The following is a 22,743-nucleotide window of genomic DNA, read 5'->3' on the forward strand; positions in this document are numbered from 1 at the left end:
ACTTTAATTTATTATTACTTTCTTAATATTTAATCAATTAGACAAATATATTATACAACTACATTATTTTATTATAGTGCATCATATACACCCATTGATAAGTTTGACAGTTTTTTAAACATAACCTCATCGTATTCATATAGATCAGTGTTTTAGATGGTCATATGATGTTTTTTGTAATATTTCGATATTTCTATTGGTATTTAATTATAGGTGTATAGAAATAAAACTCGTTGTCTATGCTAAAAATAGTTTTATTCTTTCAAACACTCTTAAAAACACACTTAAACATTTATTTTATGTAATGTGTGATTTGTGAAAGTCAAAAATATGTTCCTGCATATAGTCATGGTTATAAATAATAATCTAATAAAACGGTTTGACACATACAGAGAGGGTATTCAAAACGCAATAGGCAAGATTATAACTATATTTCATATCATTACAAACTTCTATTTTTGTTTAGGAAACTTTTTTCAATTTTTAATAAAGGCCAAAACTACTTTGAGTAAATCACCTTTAAAAATGATACACAGTGTACACGATTTTTGAGGTTATTAAGTTTAAAATTGAGGTAACTTCTCATTTTTATGCGCATTATTTGTGAAAGTTGCAACGTAATATACGACAGATACGTTTCTGTAGATAGTATATTTTATATGTCATGTAATTTTGTGATATATGTCTGTTAACGTAGTTCATAAATGATTTTCCGTAAATAGAGATACTTATTTATTTAATACTCTTTTTATGTTTATATGAAGAACAATATATATATTGGATCAAAGATGTCAAATCTCGAAAAAAGGAATATATTTAGTCTATGGTCATATAAACCAGTAAATAGAAAAATGCTTTGTTTATATTTTGCTACTATATGTTGGTTCCAAAATATTTTATACATGTACTTTAATACAGATATTATTTTATTATGAATTTTGACCAATCCAAACAAAAGTTTGCAATGATATTAATCCGTCTTATGGATTATTTCTCTTAATTTTTTTAAGTGTTTTCACTTTTACAACCCTGTATAAAATTTCTTAAAAACGACATAAATAAGATGGTAAAAAATTAATACATTTTGACTCACTAATTTAACACAGATATGTGATGTTCCTATTTCGTTATCAATAAAAAACTTCATCAAAAAAATAGTCTTATAAATTAACATAAAATATTTCTTAATGGTAAAAAAACATCTAAATTCTGCAACAACACCGTATAAACGTATTTTTAAATTCTCCTAACAATAATTCCGATTCTTTGGTTAACACTTTCTTTACAAATCTACTTAACACAGCACTTATCATCGTCCTATGTGAGACTTCACTATTCTACCAATGTAACCCAACGCCCTAAAGGTTTTGTTAGGGGTAAGTCGTTGTTTGAGTAGGTAATATGACCCGCCCCTAAATATAACGTAGGCAACCACCAGAGCAACTATATCCACCCACAATATAGTGTTTTCAATGCCCATGTCTACCATGAAGTTCTCCAAATCGGTCCAAATGCAGAAATCGGCGTCTTCTGGACATTTTAGCTTATCTCTGCCGATCAGCATGGTGTGAATCAGAGCCTCTAGGGAGTATCGGAGGTAACTAAAGTACATGGCTATCTTGATTAGGGTGGGGATGCTGCTGTAGCCGCTGCCGAAACCGTATACGGCTAGGAGCATGAGGGGTACGGCTAGGACTGGACCCACAAACATACTGTTCTGTTTAAAATAGGAAAAAATATAATAATATAGGGTTACCCAACGTATAAGCGATACCAATTAAACTTTAAGTGACGTAAGCGAGAGCGCGACTTTTAAATTCATTGTTGCTAACAATGGACATATTCGGCGACGGGCTGACTAACTGGAATTTAAATTTCGTGCTGGGGATTCAGGTGGTAGCTCTGCTGTAAAAAATGTCAAGTTGCCACATTTATTTATTCCCTGGCATTGTCATTCGTTCTGACACTTTAGTTTTGTATTACGAATTTTTGGTTTAAATGAATAATTGTGCTGTAATACTTTAAGCTTAAAAATGTAGCCCTTGCAGTCAAAACATCGTTCTTTTTAGAACCTCTTTTAGTGCGAAGTGTACAAGATTGATAGCCGTTGCAAAAAACTCATGGCAACCTTTTTAGAATATTTTGAACGGGAAAGCGGTAGTAATGGCCCTTTATGTCCCTTAAGTGCTGCGAAGGAGGTTAGTTTTGTTGATGTAAATAATAACTGTTTATATATTTACAATTAATTTATTTTTGTTTCTTAAAATATTTTGATTAAAAGAAAGTACGTAAAAGTGGGTAACGCTGTGCCGGTCAAGCTTAATCACGTGACTAAAAGTTTCTTTGGTATAATCTATATTACTGGTTTGATTTTGACATCAATGTTTCTTATAAAATATGCGAGTGATTCGAATTATTTACAAACTAAAATTACAACATATCGGCAAGAGACGGGTCGGTAATTACATGTCTAGGAGTGAATCGCTATGGCGATTTTATAAGCCGGAGAGAGAAACATGCGAAACGTTAATTACATAATAATTTAATCAGACGCAATATTTTATGAGCATGGAAAAATGCCTGTTCCTCTTTCTTTGTACAGTACATCTTTATGTACTAAGGGTATTTGTTTATTTTTTGTATCGAGGGCACACAAAAATCGGTACCCAAAGCTAGACCATGCCGACTCTGTCTATATTCAAAATATAATTTCATAATATTACACCGAGTGGCTTTTGGAATATGAACATATTTAAACTAAATTTGAATTTTCTTTAAATCCTTTCAAAATTTTAAATTCGAAAATTTTTGATATTTTTTAACCAAAGGTATTTTGTGTTATGACATTTATGAATGTGTAGAAAATTTAATCTAAAAATATTTTATGATTCAAAAATAACTGACTATAGGATAAGCCATTTTGGATAAATTGAGTGAAAACCTCAAACCAGAGAAAGTATATTTATATTTTTTTCCTCTCTTATACTTTATTCAGGACCTCGAAATTAATGCAACAAATTAGTGGTTTCAATTATATTTTATGTTTATCAGTTTACGATCATTCACAATGTCTAAAAAATACAATTAAAATTAACAGAATATCCTAGCAACAGCTTGCAGTAGTCAGTTGTTTCCATAGAGAATGCCTAATAATTAGCAGGTTATAAAACAATAAACTTTTCATTTCTAACCACTACAATTTCTCTGGACGGATGATAATTAACGACCACAATGAAGGCCACCCGCTAATTATGAAGAATAACTAGTGGCAAAGTCAAAAGTCTGATAACATTTTCTACTAATTGAAAATTACTACCACTAATTATGAGACGTTCCGAACGCTTACATTGAATTTAAAGTAACAAAGTTCTATGTTAATTAAAACCACTAATTTATTCCCCTAATTTCGAAGTTCTAAACGAAGCTTTATAAAACTAATTTTATAAAGCTTCGTTTAGTAATAATATATAATAATAATAATAGCTTCCGTATATAGCGTTTAACGCCTTGGGAGTAGCAAGGTACAGCTTGCCATACTAGAGCCGTTCGGTATACAAGGAAGGTAATGTGGCTAGCACTACGCTTCAATCGCCTATTATTACCTCAGGATTGTGAATCCCAAGTACTCATTTAAGGCTGAGTCGACCTAGGTACCCAAACTATTTTTATTTTAAATAAAAATAGTCGGCTGATGCAATATGCCAATGGTGTGGGATTCGAACCCACTACCTTGAGATCGGTAGACGAGAGCTTGTACCTCTACGCCACCGGGCACCTAATATATTATAGTAATAATATACTTACCACTAAACTAAGATGAGACGCTATCAACAATCCAAAACTTTCAGATATGACTCCCGTTAGCATGCAGATCAAGTAAAAATGCGTCAACCTGTCAAATTCCATAGGCTGATCGGACAGGGTGTAGACCAGAATAACGTAGACCGACCCCAGGCCTAGTTGAATGGGTAACGTTGAGGTGGTAAGTGCGGCAAAATATGCGCTTAGTCTATACCATTTGTTGAAGTATTCGCGTTTTATTAGTTGAAATTCTTTGGGAACTACAAAGAAAATAACAATCGTCTTAAGTATAAATATAGAAAAATACAGGGTGGTCCGGTAATAAAGCATGTTTGGTACATTCGGAATTTCTCTTTTTTTTGGTAATTTCGGTACTAGCTATTTTTATTCAATAATGGGCCAGAGTTTGTCAATCAGCAAGCAAGGTATGCTTTAAGTAAAATCGATAAAAAAATGAGTTTTTTAATGAAAATAACCATCAATTAATTAATCAGTCATGAGAAAAACATGAACACAAACACGTACACAAGCGAAGAAAAAAACATAAGAAATTTGAAAAAAAGGCTTACGTTATGATTAAAGAAAAAAAAAACGGCGTCAAAGACGGCTGGGGAATGATAGTCAATGACAATTTTTGCGAGGTTAATCTCTATAGCTTGTTAATTTATACTTACATTGTAACAATACTGGCATCATAGGAATATACATGAAGAATATAAGGCACGTGAAATAAAACCCAAAATTGAAAATGGTTTTTGAACCGTCCCTGCCCATTCCAAGGTAGAGGTTGCCTATAAGGCTACCGATTAGTATGTACAACAAGGTTCGGAGGACGAGGTAACTCTGAAAATGAAAGTGTATGATCGGAATATTAATTGAATTCAATAATAATAAATTGAATGCAAGTGTGTATATGGTGTCGATAATGCATCTGGTCGTGTCATAGGAAATTACTATTCATGAAATTTTTAACTTGTATAAATATGTATATATGAGGTAATTTGAAAGTTTTTGATTTAGTATACAGGGTGGTCCGAATTGTATTCGGGAAACTTCGGCAGCATAAATATATTCTGGTGGTAAAAATAAGTAAAAAAGTGCGTATATATTTCTGTCGTAAAATTTTAGGTTAGTTTTGGAGATACACTGCCCAAGTTTCCCGAATACAATTAGAACCACCCTGTAAATATTTTTTATGTCTACCAAACATTTTGCCTCTTTAGAAAAATCAAATTGACCATCTAATATGAAATTATAATAGTAAAAATAATATATATATAAAAATAGTAGAGTCAGAACTAGACTACTATATTTTTTTAAGTAATATTTGTAAAATTTCCTAACGAAAAAAAATATATTAAATGTTTAGGTTGAATGATTAAATGAATTAATATATAAAAATAGATTTATTTACTTTATCTCTTAGCATCTGCTTCCACATTCGTAACAATAATATTTTATATTGTGTAAACCAGTCCGATTTTTCATTAAAACTATAATCGGGCTCCACTATCTGGAAATGGTCACTTGTAGTATTTTCAACATTTTTTGGCGTTTCTGTTGTTGCTTTCTTAACTAAGTCTGTGGAATAGGTAATTTTACCATTGTCAATCGAGGACGTAAGTCTGTCTTGGAAATTTCCGTATTCCTGGCAAGCTACTTCGATCACTGAAAATAATATACAAAAATTAATAATTTAGGCTTGGTGTATTTCAGTTGATTTTAAAAATTCCGACTGCAGTGCTCGATACGGCAGCAATGAGAACTTCTTTTGCTCTGAATTTCACGCAGTTCCGATGTTTATCGCATTGCAATAATATTATAATCGTGGCTTTGTCATAATATTTAAGTATTTTAGTTTTTAATAGTGCAGTTATTGAAACTACAAAACACTCATGTACGAGGTTTGTGTGATGTAACGCTGTTTCGGGTAGTAAAAATTAAGAAAGAACCCGAACTGGGCGTCTCTTTCTGTTGTGACAATTTCAACTGTTAATAAAATAGTCGAAAAAATATTAACACGTAAAGGAGGGCGTAATTACGTGGTTGTTGGGTGTTTCTGAGAATGTGAATTCACGTGTTAGCCCAACTCTAAATAATGAAACCTAGATACCTACTTACCAAAATCTGCAGGATTGAAATGCTTAGGACACTCCAAACCAATATTGGCTAAATACGGTACAATATTAGGTCCGTATCCTTGGTATATACATTGTCCAGCTGAAATAATGTAGACTTTGTCGAAAATAGAGAACATTTTGGCACTTGGCGTGTGTATCGAACATATGATCGTTCTTCCACCTTCCGAGATTTGTTTGAGTAGATTTACGCACTGCATACATGACAAATCGTCTAAACCTCTGAAAAGAAAAGGGTAACATAGGGTAACATAAAAAAATTATTACACCTAAAAATTTATATCAGAACAATTCAAGAATCAATTTTTAATTAACATTTTGATAATAAAGTCCGTGATGATGGCAGTTGCAAGCAGTTTTTGAATTTTCTGCCATTTTTTGGATGTCGTCGGTCGAAATCTTCCCTGACTAGATGGATAGATCTTAAATTGACTTACGTGGTAGGTTCATCCAAGAACAACACAGGTGGGTTATTTAGCAGTTCCAAAGCAATAGACAAACGCTTCTTTTCACCACCTGACAGCATTGTCGTTCTGGTACTGAAGGTATGCTGAAGATTTAGTTGCAATAGTACTTCATCTATCTGAAAAAAAGAAATATTTTATCTCAAGATCCAGAAATTAAAAAATAAGGATTTTTGAAAATATGTTTTGATTTTTTCTCCACCCAAAGGTGTGATTTCTTGTGACGTCTGGCGTCTGTTGACCGCTGCATATTGGCTCGTTCTCATGAACGTACCCTATCTCTAGCAGAAGATTAAAAAAATGCTTAGTCCTGCATATTCCTGCCATAACAAGAATCAGTTCCAATGTTGTCCTCAGGATAAATTATACGATAAGGCCTGCTTATTATTTAATAAGTGGCCGCCCAATAATCAACACGAGTAGGGAATGCAATCCCGCACCAAAATCTCAATCCCGCAAACCCGCGGGATTAAAGCAATCAATCCCGCGGATCCGCAAAATTGCGGGACTGTAAACAATAGTCACACATTTGGTCCTAAATGGTACAAAAGGCATTGTACATTTTGCATAGGCCCACAATATATTGATATAGCGTGTATCTTAAACTAGCTGTACAGAAATTTGGACCGATTTATACAGGGTGTTCAAAAAATATATTTAATATTAAATAAACTTACTTATTATAATTTATCTACTTATTTTATAAATAAAAATATTATTCTGATGTTGAAGTTTTTTTTAACTTGTGTTAGTTATCTGCTTTTAGATACACTCTATCTCTATATCAATAATTTTTTGGCATATGCAGAATGTACAAAGCTTTTTGTACCACTTAGGACCGACTAAAAAAACTTGACTAAAAATGCATATTTTTCGAAAAAAGTCAATTTTCCTTAAAACAAAAAAAAAATAAAAAACCGATCAAATTGTTTTTTCTAATTTCAGTACAGATTAGTCGTACTTGGTAAAAATTTCGATTTTTTAAAAAACTCGTAAATATGCGGTAAAAAAGATTCTTGACCGAATTTTCACTCTCTTATAAAACACCCTGTATACGAGAATTCGCTAAATATATTTTCGAAAACCACATAGCATCTTAATCACAATAGATGCATCTAAAGCCTGGTCCAAACCGCATCCCAAAATCTTTTTTAGTTCAAGAGATATTTAACTTTAAATTTACCCTAAAATTTTGCTTGTCCCGATAATTATGTCTGGCAGTTTATTTGACGAAATTGTCCACAAGTACTAGTTAAACGGGTCCCCCGGGTTCCGAGCGTCGACTCATCGGCCCGGAACGAAGGGGTTTGACCTTGATCGAGATCGATTCGGTTTCCCAGTAGTAATGTGTCAATCCCGCGGATTCCGCACGATAAATCTCGCAACTTCAATCCCGCGGAATCTCAGAGGGATCCAGCATTTGCGGGATCGCATTCCCTAAACACGAGGCGTGATTTTAGTGTTAAATTTCTTAAAAGGTAAGGGCTAAAGATCTATTGTGTCCCTTTTTTGAGTTATAACTCATCATACAGTCTGTAACTGATCATACATGTTTTTTTTCTGTTGTAAGGGGGTAGGGTATTTCCCATCCTCCTCCGACAACAGATGTTCTTCCTCCGAGGAGTGGACATCTACCTCCTACGAGAGTATACACCCTTCCGCGGTTGGGGTTTGGCCCTCTGTGTCCTTCACAGTCGGAGAGTTTGCCTCCGGCTAAGGTACCCGTCAGGTGGAAGCTGGAGGATCTTTCTCCATTTTCTCTACCTCTTTAACTTGGTCTTTCCTTAGATACCGGTATTATCCCGAATCTATAATAGATTATATATATATATCTCTTTCTCTATTGCTTCCTTGGATTTGAGGGCAATTGCTATTAAGGCCTGACCATGGCCCTCCTCCCTCAAGTTAATGACTCGCCAACTCGATGTCCTTTTATTGGAGTTCTGAGCCTGGATAAGGCTCAGCAGGTAGGTGGTGTCTTTCGCTTTGCTTCTCGACAGAAAGACCGTGATGGTCACCTCTTTAGGGATGTTTTCAACTCAGGGATGGGTTTTCAACTTAGGGATGTTTTCAATAGTAAAAAAAAAAGATTATACAGGGATCTATGCAGTTTATTCAAAGATTTACTAAAACCTTTGACTAAAACTGTAGAAAATGCGATAAATCTTTATTTTAAAAAAATAACTTTTGCATAACTTGTATTTTGAAACGGACAACTTACATACGGATATAAATTCTTTTTAAAATAAGAATTTTTATAGTCTATCAAATCGAGGAATGATGCTAGAGTATCTACCGAAACCAGACTTTGTTTTTTAACATGTTAATTTTAACTCATGCATAATTCATCCAATTATCATAAAAATAAAAAAAGTCTACTAATAAATAATGTTCACAATTCATTTGAAAACAAGAACTATAAAGATTGTTAAAAAAACATCTAAAATTTATTACCTTTTCGAGATGAGCTTTTTTTAATGGGTACCTGTCTGGCACTTTTTTTTACAAAAAATATGAAAAACGAACCTCTCTAATGGATTAGCTATCGAAGCGAAGGTCATATCACACTTCTATTAATTTTTGAATATTTTTAACTGTCTTAAAGGTAGATACAGTCAAGCAGAAGTTAACGTATTTGGCGATAAAAAGTGAATTATACCTTGTCAATAAAAATAATATACCCTATGATCGAAAAAACACGGCGACCATCTAAACAAACCTAAAATGGCCGACTTAAAATTCCGGTCCGATAAACCGGAGTGGTACCGATGCCACTCAAATTATATTCAAAAGTTACTTACGTTGTCAGTAAACGTTAGTGTGTAGTTATATTAAAATTGTTATAAAAATATATAATTCTAACAAAAATTGTTATACTCGATAACAATTAAACTTTAGTTATGTAATCGAGGGCGCGATTTTTAAATTCATTGTCGCCAACCATGGACATATACGGCGCCGGGCTGACTAACTGGAATTTAAATTTCCCGCTGGGGATTCAGATAGTAGCTCTGGTGTAAAAAATGTCAAGTTGCCACATTTATTTATTTATTTCCTGATATTGTCATTCGTTTGACACTATAGTTTTGTATTACGAGTTTTTGGTTTAAATGAATTATGTTGTGATACTTTTTTAAGTTTAAAAAATTTTACTACCAGACCTTGCATTCGAACATCGTTCTTTTTAGAACCTCTTTTAGTGCGAATTGTACAAGATAGCTTAATAGCCGTAAAAAAACTCATTGCAACTTTATTAGAATATTTTGAACGGGAAAGCGGTAGTAATGGCCCTTTATGTCCCTTAAGTGCTGTTAAGGGGGTGAGTTTGGTTGATGTAAATAATAACTGTTTATATATTTATAATTAACTTATTTCTGTTTCCGGCCAAGCTTAATTACGTGACTGAAAGTTTATTTGATATGAACTATAGGAACGTATACCGGGTGTGTCTCAAAAGTGGCTCACCCCTATAACTTTTTTATTTTTTCAGATAAAAAAAACGAGGTTTGGTATGGTAGTATATGACATAAATTATGATTGATTGACGTAATCAATCGTTTTTGATCACATCCTGTTTCACCGGAAATGACTACAACTTTTGATTTTTAAATGGCACCTTCGGTATTTTTTTACTTTATTCGATAGAAAATAACACTGAATAGAATTACATATCATATGGCAACTTTTGACATATTCGCTCAAAAACAAATTGTATTTTAAATTTCAATCTAGAATGGCATGGCTGTGTTAAAAACACTAATTTTTCATCAAGGAGCCTTGGAAAAATAGATTTGATAGTCTAATATTTTTAGTGTCTTGTCCTGGCCAGTTAAAAGATGCTCAAATCGTATTTTTAAATCATATCTCAATTTTTTCAAATGGAACGAGGATGGCTCATTAGCATATTTGGAACAAGCATTTTTTTACGAATAATTTGATACCACACGCTTGGTATTTCGAGTCAAATTGTCGTTATGAACAGCATTTTATAATTTCAAATAAATCATATGCGAAAATGTCAAAAGTTGACATATGACATATGATATGTCATTCTATTCAGATTGACATTATCAATCGAATAAAGTAAAAATATACCGAGGGTGCCATTTAAAAATCAGAAGTTGTAGTCATTTCCGTTGAAACCGAAAGTGACCGAAAACAATTGAATATGTCAATCAATCCTAATTTATGTCATATATTAACATACCAAATCTTGATGTTTTATCTGAAAAAATTAAAAAGCTATAGGGGTGAACCACTTTTAAGACGCACCCGGTATAATAATTTTTAATAACACTAACATCAGATACGACAGTCATACCAGAGTCGATAGCTTTTAAAAACTGAGCTTCATTGAAGAATCCGACTTGTTACGTAAAATAAAGTGAGCGAATATCTACGTAGTCACGCGAGTTCCATCTAAATGATCGTTAAGTCGACTGGCTGTCTAACGAATAAGCTGTGATTAAAGTGTTTTTTTAACAATTATTTATTTAATTCATTATAATAATATTGATTTAGGTTTTCTAACGGGTTTTATGGTCGCATTAAACCACTATGAGTTTTATGAATGTGGTTAGTAAACAAGTTTATTACTATTAATTTAGGTCCTAAGTGAAATAAATAAAAATCTTAATTTAGTTTCAGTTATACGAACTAGAAATTTTTAATATGCCTCTGATGCTGGTCGTTGAAAGTCGTTAAACAGTACTACCTATATATTTAGCTCATCAATCAAATAGTAAAACAGTGGTTCTCTTCCAAGCCACTTTCACATAATGAGTACCGTAAAAAAGTAATTAAGAGTACCCAGATAAAAAATGAGATGGAATATTTTTTATTTCAAGGATAATTTAAAAATTTATAATTTATAAATTTTAAACTACCTGCAAATATTAGTTGATTTATTATTTTAAAATAATGTAAATATTACACGTCGTAATTTTTCGAAAATGTTTTTTCATTTATTTACATTTTAATAATTTTCTTCTTTGGTTAAAAAGAAGTACAAACTACTTGAATTTTTGCTTTTGATCAAATCAATGCTATAAAGCTGGGAAGATGTAAAATATTGTTCCGGGAGAGTAATATCCTTATATATAAGGGTTATATTAAATGTTATTGCACTCACACAACAACCACGCAATTACGTCATCCTTTTCGCGATTAACTTTTTGTCAACTTTATTATCATTTGAAATTGTCACTGTGTGCTTCGAACATATGGCTCTAGAGGACAAAAATGCAAAACTTCTCTTTTATTGTAGGCAATTTATTTAAACTAGGTTTATTTGACACAAATGATGAGTACTCTCATTGTACTAAATGATGATGTTCTTAGACCCACGTTTATGAAAAAAATCCTATAAATAATAAAAATGTTGGAGCTGTGTTCCATCTAAGGAAATAATAATTTATAGTATGAAAACGGTGTAAGTATTAAGTAAATCTCTGTGATAAAAAAGAAATAACATTAGAACATGATTCCTACAATATAAGCCTAATATAAGATAAACATTTTCTTTAATGAAAAAGAAACATTAATGTTATATTTAATTAAAAAAAAAATTAAGATACTATAAATTTACTTTAGGACAAGAAAATGCATAGATCGTAACTACTCTGATTCAGAAGAATCACTGCTGACAGAATCTTCCAAATTTATAGTATCCAAATCACAGGTAGATGAAGTATCCTCACATATAAGATATTTCTGTACATCATTTTCTAATATGTTACTTTTTCGCGTTGTTACTGTTCTTTTTGTTGGTATGAGGGGTTCGGATGTTAATAGTTACCTCTTTAATAGACCATATCCATATATTATTTTTTCCTTTTCTTGGGTATATGAGGTTTTATTTATAATAAATAGAAAGATGGAAACTTTTTTTATGCGACGTTTCGCTCCAACATAGTGAGCTTTTTCAGGCACAAGTGGTGTCTCATTTGACTGGAGGGTTCATCAATACCTAATAAAGAACACATTTTTTGAAATACAAATAATTTTGAGTTCTTGTCCTTATGATCAAGCCAAGTATTAACCAGATCGGCATTGCTTATCAATTTTACTCCATCTGAAAAGTATTATAAAATAAAGTTCGTCGCAAGCAGACGCAAGTGAATTATACAAAAATTAAAAGTGTATGAATATGACAACAAAAATATTCAATAAATACGATAGGTTTTGTTTTTTTTAAATGACTTTTTGAAGTTTGAAAACATAAAATTTTTATACCCATTTAAGAATCATCTTAAAAAATAAATAAAAACTAAACAATCACGAACATGTTTAGAAATAAATTTAAAGTGCATAAGGTAAGTGCACTAAAAGCGGACATTTTAAGGATATATTTTATTGTTACAGCCTATTAAACGCCAGGAAAAATATTTTGAGCATGGTAATGCACAGTTTCAAGGCCTGTTTTTATGAAAAAATATTCACTTTTGATTAAGTAGTATCTATACACTAAGAAATTAAAAACTAGTGAGCCACTGCGGGTTACCCAGTAATGAACATAGCATTTTCATGTTTGTCCATTAGTGGACCCACCAATAGTGAACATTATTAATGCCAACCATTAATCAACAAAGACAATATTAATAAAATCAATAAGTTTATTTTTAAAAATTCTAAGTATATAAAATACAATCAAAATACTTTTTAAAAATATTATTACATTACATCTCTTTAACATTTAATGGATGTTTAAAATATATCTAAATCTTTCTCCTTTAAGTGATATTTCCGGGTGTGAAACAATGCCGAGAATTTGGTTAAAAAGAATATTTGAAACATCTTTTCATCTACCACAAATTCCTTGTTAGCGGTATCAACTCTCTTTAAACCCATCACTTGTACCATGTCGTCAACTAAATCATCTAAATTTTCTACTACGCATAAGTAAATAAATTCGGTTGTATTTCTTTTTCCTCCCATAAATTTAACTAATATGAAATCACCCTCTTTTAAATCATCTTTATTAACATTTCTAATATCTTGCGTTATTTCTTCATTATGATCATTAACATTAATTTCCTCTATTTCAGAATCATTGACTTCATCCATTGAGATAATTGATTCACTGGAACTGGACAGCTGTCTTTTACGTTTTTTCTTTTCTTCCGCAGCCATTTTCTTTTTTTCTTCTATGACAAGTTTTTTAGCTTCTCGTAGCTGCTTCCTTTTTTGTTTCTTCCTTTTTCTTTTTTAGTTCCTCTTTTTTATGCAGATATTATGTACTTTTACCTTAACTCTTTTTTTCTTAGGATCTGTGTGAGCTAATGGCCAGGTTAAGTTTTTTTTAAATGGTGTTGGTATATAAACATCAGATTCCACAAGACAATCTAACACTATTCCAGTGTTAGATTGTGTTATTCCAGTCGAGGCGGATGGAAAGCTTGGTGATGTATGAGAAGAATTGGTGGAGAAGTTTTGACAAATCTGCTTTACTGGTGTATGTTGAGCAATTCATCACTATTTCGATTTTGTGGAGATGCATTTGGATGGATTTTTTGTGGTGGTTCTTCTATATCGTTGTTCTTTTTAGAATTTACTTTCATATTAGATTTTTTCCACAGTTCATATAATGATTTATCTTCTATTGTACCTCCCCAATTTTCGTTAGTTTCTTTAAAAGCCTGAACTTTCTCTACTCCAATTTGTTTTTCTAATAAATTAAGGAACGTTTCCAGTTCCAAATTGTTTGGCGCATGAGTAGTTTTCGGATTATTATTAGATGGGGACGGAAGCTTAACTTGGTTGGGATCCCAAGGAACCAACCCACATTTCTTAAATCCATTTTCTATTATTTTTGGTGTAACATAAGGTAAAACATTTCTTAATATTTTTGGGAACTCTGCTTTGTCTACCTGTTTTCCCCCATTTTGCATCCTGAAATTTTGCACTTGTCGCCATACAGTTTTCATTGTATGTAAAAATGCAACATCCATAGGCTAGTAAGACATGCGTAGCGTTAGGGTAGAGTGCAATCAGTTATATTCCATTTTTGTGACAAAATTTACTTAAAGGAAGAGATACATGGGAGGGGTGTCCATCCATAAAAAAAATCACCGGAAGGGATATATTTTCTTTTTTGACCCACGGCAAGAAAATATTGCATATATTCGAAAAATATTTCCTGTGTCATCCAACCATTTTCAGATTTCCCTATCGCCCATTCGCTAGGCATTGCAGCTGCGATGTTTTGTGGTATTTTGACAAAACGATAAACTATTATAGGTGGTGCTAACTGACCAGTTGCATTACCAGTGAGCAGCGCTGTAATGTTTTCCTTCTCATCGGTTCCTGCTGAAGTATAGATATTTTTACTTCCTTTTTGAGCTAGTACTTTACCTGGTTTAGGATTTAAAAAGAAAGCAGTCTCGTCAGTATTAAAGACCCGCCTCGGGTTGTCTAAAATAGTGGTTAGTTTATTTTGATCAATATAACTTTTTACTTCCTGAAACCAGTTTGATATTTCTGCCTCTGATACTAAACGTCTACTTGTAGTTAAATTTTGACTTGTTCTTAGGGAAATATTTGGATGTCTTGCACAAAATAAATTATACCATTTTCTACCTGGAGTTGTTTTCCCGCCAAATTTAATGTTATATTCGGTTGCCAGTTTTTTAACGCTATACATAAAGGCTTCTTTGGAAAGAGGAAAACCAGCTTTTGACATGGTAATGATCCAGTAAGCTAACATTATCTCTTGCTCTTCACTAAATGATGTTTTAGGGCCCATTTTAGTTTTAGCAGGTAAGTTTCTCTTATGTTTCCGCATAAGTGTTATTCGGGGAATCCCATGTTTTAGAGACGCAGCCCTATATGACATTCCGCTTCTAACGTCCGATAAAGCATTTGTCATGCTTTCTTCGGAGTATTTTAGAATTTTTTTAACCTTAACCATACCTAGACAAAAGAAAAAAAAATCCAAACAGCACCCATTGTGGACAGTTTACGGTATCTATAATAGTGGACATAGTATGTCCACCATAGGTTCCTGCTTTCGTATTATAAAGAAACTCTTAGCCATCTAAATAACATTAAAATAACATTGTGTCCCTCCTAAAATACTTTAAAATTCAGTTGTTCCTATAGTGAACATGTCATGTCCTCAAAAGGTACATTTATTGTTTAGTGTTCCTAAAGATGACATCCCCTTTATCTAACCTTAAAATTGTTATTCAACAAGAATTCTACTGAGAACTAAATAAAATGAATAATATTCTTTGAGGGTAATATGTCATCTTTTGATTATTATTAAAATCAAGATATAAAAAAAAGAAAAAGTTAGGACTTACTGGTTAATTTTTTGCTAACAACCGCTTGTAAAAAGAGTCAAAAAGGTGCGTCATCAACATAAAGTGTCTTTGTTCAAATGAGGTTATGTCTAAAGGCGCGGGAAATGTACCCTGTTAATAACGATGTTAGACAGTGGTGCCAAACTGTTTTTGGTCTGACTTACTGGTTAATTTTTTGCTAACAACCGCTTGTAAAAAGAGTCAAAAAGGTGCGTCATCAACATAAAGTGTCTTTGTTCAAATGAGGTTATGTCTAAAGGCGCGGGAAATGTACCCTGTTAATAACGATGTTAGACAGTGGTGCCAAACTGTTTATTTTTTCATGGAAACCTATGACTGACTTGTTTTAAGAAAATGAAAAATGAGTGTCCACTATAGGAGCTATGTCCATTATAGGTGACTTTACCTTACCTTGTTTAACAATATCCATAGTGGCTTTCAATTAAGTACGTACCGTTTAACTCCATAATATACAGAACTACTATGAATGATATTCTTTTCACTGATAAGATAATGATCGCAAAATTTATTTTTAGTGAAAATATGTGCTAACAAAAAACGCTGTTTATGAAAAATAATATACAGGATGGTTGAACATTGTTATAAGTATAAAATTACATATTCAGATATTAGTAAATTTTAACTTTTTTTTCGATTTTTGTCCATGGGACGAAGCACTGTACGACATAACGCGTCGCCTAGTTTGGGCTATTTTTCCCCTAGATCATACACGTGGATAAATCAACGCCGTAAGTTTAGCATTAAAAAATATGTCTCCAACATCACGACATGCCATTTTCAAACCTTCTTTATTACACTTATCAAATGTTCAATAGGTTTGTCTTTTCCGAGGACCTTACTTTGCGTTATGCGCATTAAAAGTTGCACGTATTTACAAATTAATCACGATTTTATACGGTTTAGCATCGGTTTAGAAAGTACAAATTATACATTGTTATGGAAACCAACTTTTCATTGTCATAATCATATGTCATAATTTGGTCATAATCTTTGGTCATAATCTATGGGATGGGTCATAATCTTATTTCCATTGTGTAACGACGCGTGCAAACGACGCGTGTTTTTGGCGTTTTTTATTTTAAAAATTGTATTAATTACTCTTTTATCGACCGCTTTTATATAGCCAAGGATGTCAAGTGTGTTCAGAGAGAAGTTAATTTTATGTTTGTGCAATTATATTTCTATTTTTTTTGTTGGACTTTCTAAATACTCGTAAAAATGACTAGAACGTGTTTGGTGTGTGGAAGTTCTAATATAAAGGTCCCCGAAGATTTTCTAAGAATATTGATATTCGTATGGAGTGGCTAAATGTAATTTTTATATAACTTAATTCTTGTGGCAGTAAACATTCAATTTATTGTTCAAATATATGCATTTTACAAATTGAAATTTTAAAATTAATGTTCAAATGTGGCGCGTGGACGATAGGTCCTCGACAAGGATAGATAGAGTAGAAGCACCGCGTAAGCAACAAAAAAAAAGAAGATAAATAGAAGTCGTTGATATGTTTGCGACAGTTTCCATAGTGATTTACTTATCTACGTAAGTATATATGATCTAGGATTTTGCCCTAATTTTTACAACCCGAAGCAACGTTTCATCACACAAACTTCGTATCTAAGAATTTTATTGTTTCCATAACTGCACTAGTTAAAACAAAAATACTTAAATATTATGACATAGCCACTAGTGTTATTTCATTGCGAACGTGCGAACTGTAACCAGGACGGCGTGAAATAAAGTTAGTCGAGTAGTTCTGACGTCTGCCGTACTGAGCACTGCTAACGGAATTTTAAAAATCAGTTGAAATGCACTAACTACCTGTCCCGATAATATGCCATATTTTGAGTGTAAAGAATATTGCACTATCACTCTATACACAATGTTTGTTTTTGTTTGTATGTATTTAAGTTAATGAAACCTGTTAATTTTGTAAAAAATCTGTTATTTTAAAACTACTGAACTAGAGATAATTACCTACGGGGTATAATTACAGCAAAAAAGATTGTTAATAACAACAATTTATACTTATACATAATAGTTTATGTAATTAAAAAGTCATCATGATGTTTTAATTTGCCATTCGTTTGAAAGATATGGACTTTAAAAATACTAAACAAGGATCTCTCGTGATATTTAAATAAAAATATAAACGTATTAAATATAATTATCTGAGATTTTACCTGGAATTAATTGATCGAGAAATACTAAAAAACAGACACCAGCACGCCAATTTCATGTATAATAGCCCTATTTTTCGAATTTATATTATTTTAATAGCTTTTTTACTAATTTCACTGACAAATTTCCCGATGATCGATCACGTCAAAAATGAATATTTCATGTTTCTAAATCCAGATGTAATGTATCATACGATGAAAAAAAACGGCATCAAAAAGGCCGGTAAATGAAAATCGATGATAATTTTAGCGAGGGGAAACTTTCGAAATTCTAGACCAGGTAGTAACGAATTTTCTTACAACATTAATGATGATAGATTTTTTTACTAATTTCACTGACAAATTTCCCGATGATCGATCACGTCGAAAATTAATATTTCATGTTTCTAAATCCAGATGTAATGTATCATACGATAAAAAAAAACGGCGTCAAAGACGGTTGGTAAATGAAAATCGATGTTAATTTTAGTGAAACTTTCGAAATTCTAAACCAGGTAGTAACGAATTTTCTTACAAATTAATGATGTCGCGAATATTTTTTTTTATTGCGAATATCAAAACCACGTCAATTAAACAGTGAAATAAAATTTCATGTAACTTTGTTAGTGTATAACTCTGTTTTTTTTCTCAGGTAAGATTTCGACAGACGATGACAGAAGAAAAGCAGATGACGTCCATACCAATCTATTTATTTTACTAAAAAAAGTTTCTAATATTTTTTAAGTTAACTATGGATGAGTTTAAATATAAATCCGTCATGCGTCGTCTCTTGTTGTATTTAACCAGTTTTATTGGTTTATTCCAAAAATGAGAGATCATATTTCAATTTTATTGGTTTGACGGAACGATGAACGACAAATGGACGCCGATGCGTATAAATTCGCCTTTAGATTTTTGAAGCGTGTCAAAGTTTTGCCAAATGCCAAATTATAGGTTTTAATTTTGTGTCAACTTATGTCAAATACCCTGCGTTTTGGAAGATGATGCATTTTGATTCGTATTATTACGTGTGTTTTGTGTCTTTTGAAGACAAGCGAGGGAAAATTAACTGTAGACCCAGAGCACAATTAGAGTTACTCGGTGCTCAGGCGGAAAGTCTTATACGCCAATAAAGTATACAAATAATTTGTATACCATCTCGTCATAGATAAGTGCATCTCGTATATATGGTGAAAGGATCGTACTAAACATACTAAAAACTGGAGTAGCTGTAAATAACGACATCACACGATAGGTAAATAATGGATTTTAGTATTGCAGAAAAATAATGTCAAAAGGTACTGGTTCTTTTTCTAAGTAGTTCTTTCTAGCTATTTAAAAAAGAACTATTTCTTGAAAGAAATAGTTCTTTTTAAATTTTTTGGTATGTAGTGTTTTGTTCTTTTTTGTTTTGTATTAACACATACTGTTTTTTTCACAATATTTTGAAGTAATCACTTGTCACTCAAATTTTAAATATATTAATTTTCTGCTATGCGTTCCAATTGTACCGACTTATTTCTTTCTAAAATAAAATAAACTACTTTGAAATTAAAATGACAGACAGATCTATCACTGTCAAGGATCTTGTCATCGGAAAGATTATATAGGCTTGGTGCATTTCAGTTGATTTTAAAAATTCCGACCGCAGCGCCTCGATACGGCAGAAACCAGAAGTTCGGCTCTGTATTTCACGCCGTGCCGGTTTCAGTTCATGCTGATCACCTTAAAATAATATTGAAATCGTGGTTTTGTCATAATATATAAGTATTTTGGTTTATACTGTGTAGTTATTGAAACTATAACATTCTCATGTATTAAAGTTTTGTGATGTAACTCTCTTTCGAGTAGTGAAAATTAAGTGAAAAAGAACTGAGCGACGCATTGTGTTGTGATAATGTCGAATGATAAAGATTGCCGCAAAAAATTGCAACACGAACAAGAGGGCATTATTGCGCAGTATTGGGTGTAATCACAGTCATTACAACTCTACAGGAACAACATTTTACAGCTTCCCAGCCAGGTGCGGATACAGGAATTTATTTTAGGGGGGGCCCAAAATAAAAAGTAATGTAGAATATTATGCTTTTTAGGGCGCCATTTAATATAAACATAACAAAAAAGCCTAATATTTAACACAATTTACAGATTTTAGGGGGGGGGGACGCGCCCCATGGGCCCCCCTCTCTATTCGCCACTGTTCCCAGCTATATCACACCGATTTGATGAGTAAACAAACTGCCCATTACATAACCAAACATTTAAACAGACATTTACTATGAAGGTATAAAATATAATTTGCAATATTAATGCTATACTTCTCAAATTTATGTTTTTTTTTAAATGTGACACCCTGAATATTATTTTTATTTTATTTACCAAAATTATTATATATAAATTAAAAAAAAACAAAATGTGACGTCGAATAAGTTATTCGATTGTTTTGATGTTCTAATTTAAACCGGCCGCCTATGTTAAAAAAGTTAAATAACGCACTTTTTTACCTTCTTTATGAGAATAAGTATAGAGTATATTATAACTTTAAAGCTCATAAAAAGGTAAATAAAAGAAAATAATAGTATTCAGGGTGTCCCGTTTAAAAGACATAAATTTGGGCCATATTTCAACAATGACAACTTCCAGCGAAAAACAAGTTACACTATTGAATTCTACGTGAAACACACTACAATAGGACACACTGTACTATGTGTGATTATTTATAGTGCCAACTTACGGTTTTTTCTTTCTCTGTTTGTGTTATTCGCTTGCCCAATTTTAAATTGGCAGCTACCATCATGGCTTCGCCTACTGTCAGCATGGGTTGGACCACGTCTTCTTGCATTATATACCTCGAGAGATTCCTGAATTTTTTCACGTTTCTTTGCTTGCCATTGATGAGGATTTGCCCACTTGCCGTACCACTTCTGCAAGATACGGAACGTTTAATAAATAATAAACGAGTTTTTAAAATTTTGTTGTATATGTTATGTCAAAACAAATTAATGTATACCCTGCTGGTCATCGAAACTATGTGGTCTGGATTTTAATGCGTGTGACAGAGAATAATATAAATGACCGGTTGACAGAGAGACAAAATAAAAAGCGGCATACAGTGTTGCCGTTTTTTTGCGTTTGTAAGACAATGTGTGTAGAAAAATATAAGCTATTTTAAAAATTTTCATGTCATTAGGCGAGTATATTTTTAATTAGTATAATAATGAATTTTATCTGTTGTTTGAAAGTGTCATTGTCTACCATTAGGGTACGACTCGTTCAATCTTTGCCCCTCTGGTAGAAGCTGTCCAAATTTGGGGACTCTACTACAAAGAATTCATCAATGTGAGTGTCATTTTACTTCAGAAGTAAATTGTATTTTTTGTCAATTTTTCGAAGTCACCTGTCGAAATCTTCACCAACTCTTTTGACAGACCATATCTATTTAATAACTAACGAGGTAAAGATTGATATAACGACAAAGTTAGGTTAGTCTGCGACATAACAAAACAATAGAAGTTCGACATAACAGTTTCATTTCACTTCGTATATTGTTATTTATTCAAAGAGTAGTTACCTGTACTAGGTCAAGATTTTTATTGGTTTGCCCTAGTATTCCAAACGCGTATGTTCTCTGAAGAATTATTTATTATATCGTACAATCATTAGACTTCTGCGTAAAGAATAATAATGATTTGTAATTGATTTGGCTGTTCAATGCCGTAGCTTTACATGGTTTTGATAGAAAATGAAAATGTTTCTAGGTACTATATTTATACGTAAACAAGGTTACAACAGCTGAGCTCTTAGACTTATATACAGGATGTTCCTTAACTAAGGGGAACTGAGGGATTTATCCAATATTGACACTTACTGGCACAATACTAAAAGTAAAAATGTATTTTTCATAGTCAACTTGTAGAAGTGTTTGTTTATACGTTCCCCTTGTATGATTTCTGTGTAACTTTCGTAGAACTTCTTGTGCCTAGTGTTGTTACTTTATTGGCTAATTCAAGAAATTATGGTATATGTTACGATATCAAATTTAGTTTTATATTTTTTTATAAAAAATGCTATTTTATTTCTTAAAAATATTATCTGTTAAATTCCGATTTTTGTGCTTCTAGCATGAAGCAATTCTTATGTGGCAGTGTACAAGACTGTAATTGTGTCTCGAGCATGAGTATCTTTTATTAGTTCGTAATGCTTGCTTTGCCACATAGTCACAAATTTGAACCTTCAGGTACCTCGTACCTCTACCAAATAAATATAACAACTAAGATCAGGTGATAAGGATTTGACAGATTTCTCTAACGGACTACAAAACTTTTGAATGCGGATTGCTTCATGCAAAACAAAATTTACTTTAATTAAAATTAAAGGTTTATTAATATAGATCCGCCAGAACTGGAACCTGGATCTAGATCCATGAAGATTGATGTAACTCTTGAGCCGACTCTTTTAAAATATCGGATCTACCCATCTCTAGTCTGTCCAACTGGATGATTCCTGACGGCGACAATTGCATAGATAAATGAAACAAGTTTAGATTGGAAAGTGCCCATAAGGACAATGTAAACACTATTTGGCGCTATTCTTGCAACGCTCGCGACCCAAAGCTTTTGATAATTTCGGATCGGTTCGGCTTTTTCCGGAATGATGTCGCCAAATATTATTTATTCAAATTTATTATTTTCTTTTAAATTTATTAATTAAAATACAGTGTGTTGCATATAAGAAACTTTATTTTATATAAGGATATGTATGTGAAATACCTATGAAACATTGGACATCGATGTTATGCCGCGATCCACGATGGTTTTTGCAGTTCACAGTTCACAACACAGTTTTTTAGTTTTTAATG

The 22,743-nt window shown here is 32.3% G+C and overlaps 1 protein-coding gene across 1 annotated transcript in view; it reads right to left on the reverse strand.

The window, feature by feature from the left end:
• Positions 1-686: 686 nt before the first annotated feature.
• Positions 687-22,743, reverse strand: part of LOC115875848 (ATP-binding cassette sub-family G member 4-like) — a 63,220-nt gene continuing 41,163 nt past the window's right edge. The window contains exons 3-9 of the mRNA XM_030891382.1: positions 20,620-20,809; positions 6,377-6,522; positions 5,923-6,161; positions 5,216-5,469; positions 4,476-4,644; positions 3,805-4,061; positions 687-1,717 (exon numbers count right to left, since the gene is read on the reverse strand). Of these exons, the coding sequence (XP_030747242.1) occupies positions 1,310-1,717; positions 3,805-4,061; positions 4,476-4,644; positions 5,216-5,469; positions 5,923-6,161; positions 6,377-6,522; positions 20,620-20,809 (1,663 nt within the window). The 3' untranslated portion in view covers positions 687-1,309. The remainder of the gene's footprint in view (positions 1,718-3,804; positions 4,062-4,475; positions 4,645-5,215; positions 5,470-5,922; positions 6,162-6,376; positions 6,523-20,619; positions 20,810-22,743) is intronic.

The sequence above is a fragment of the Sitophilus oryzae genome, unplaced genomic scaffold (assembly GCF_002938485.1).
Source record: "Sitophilus oryzae breed Bouriz unplaced genomic scaffold, Soryzae_2.0 scaffold_1396_pilon_pilon, whole genome shotgun sequence".
NCBI lineage: Eukaryota > Metazoa > Arthropoda > Insecta > Coleoptera > Curculionidae > Sitophilus > Sitophilus oryzae.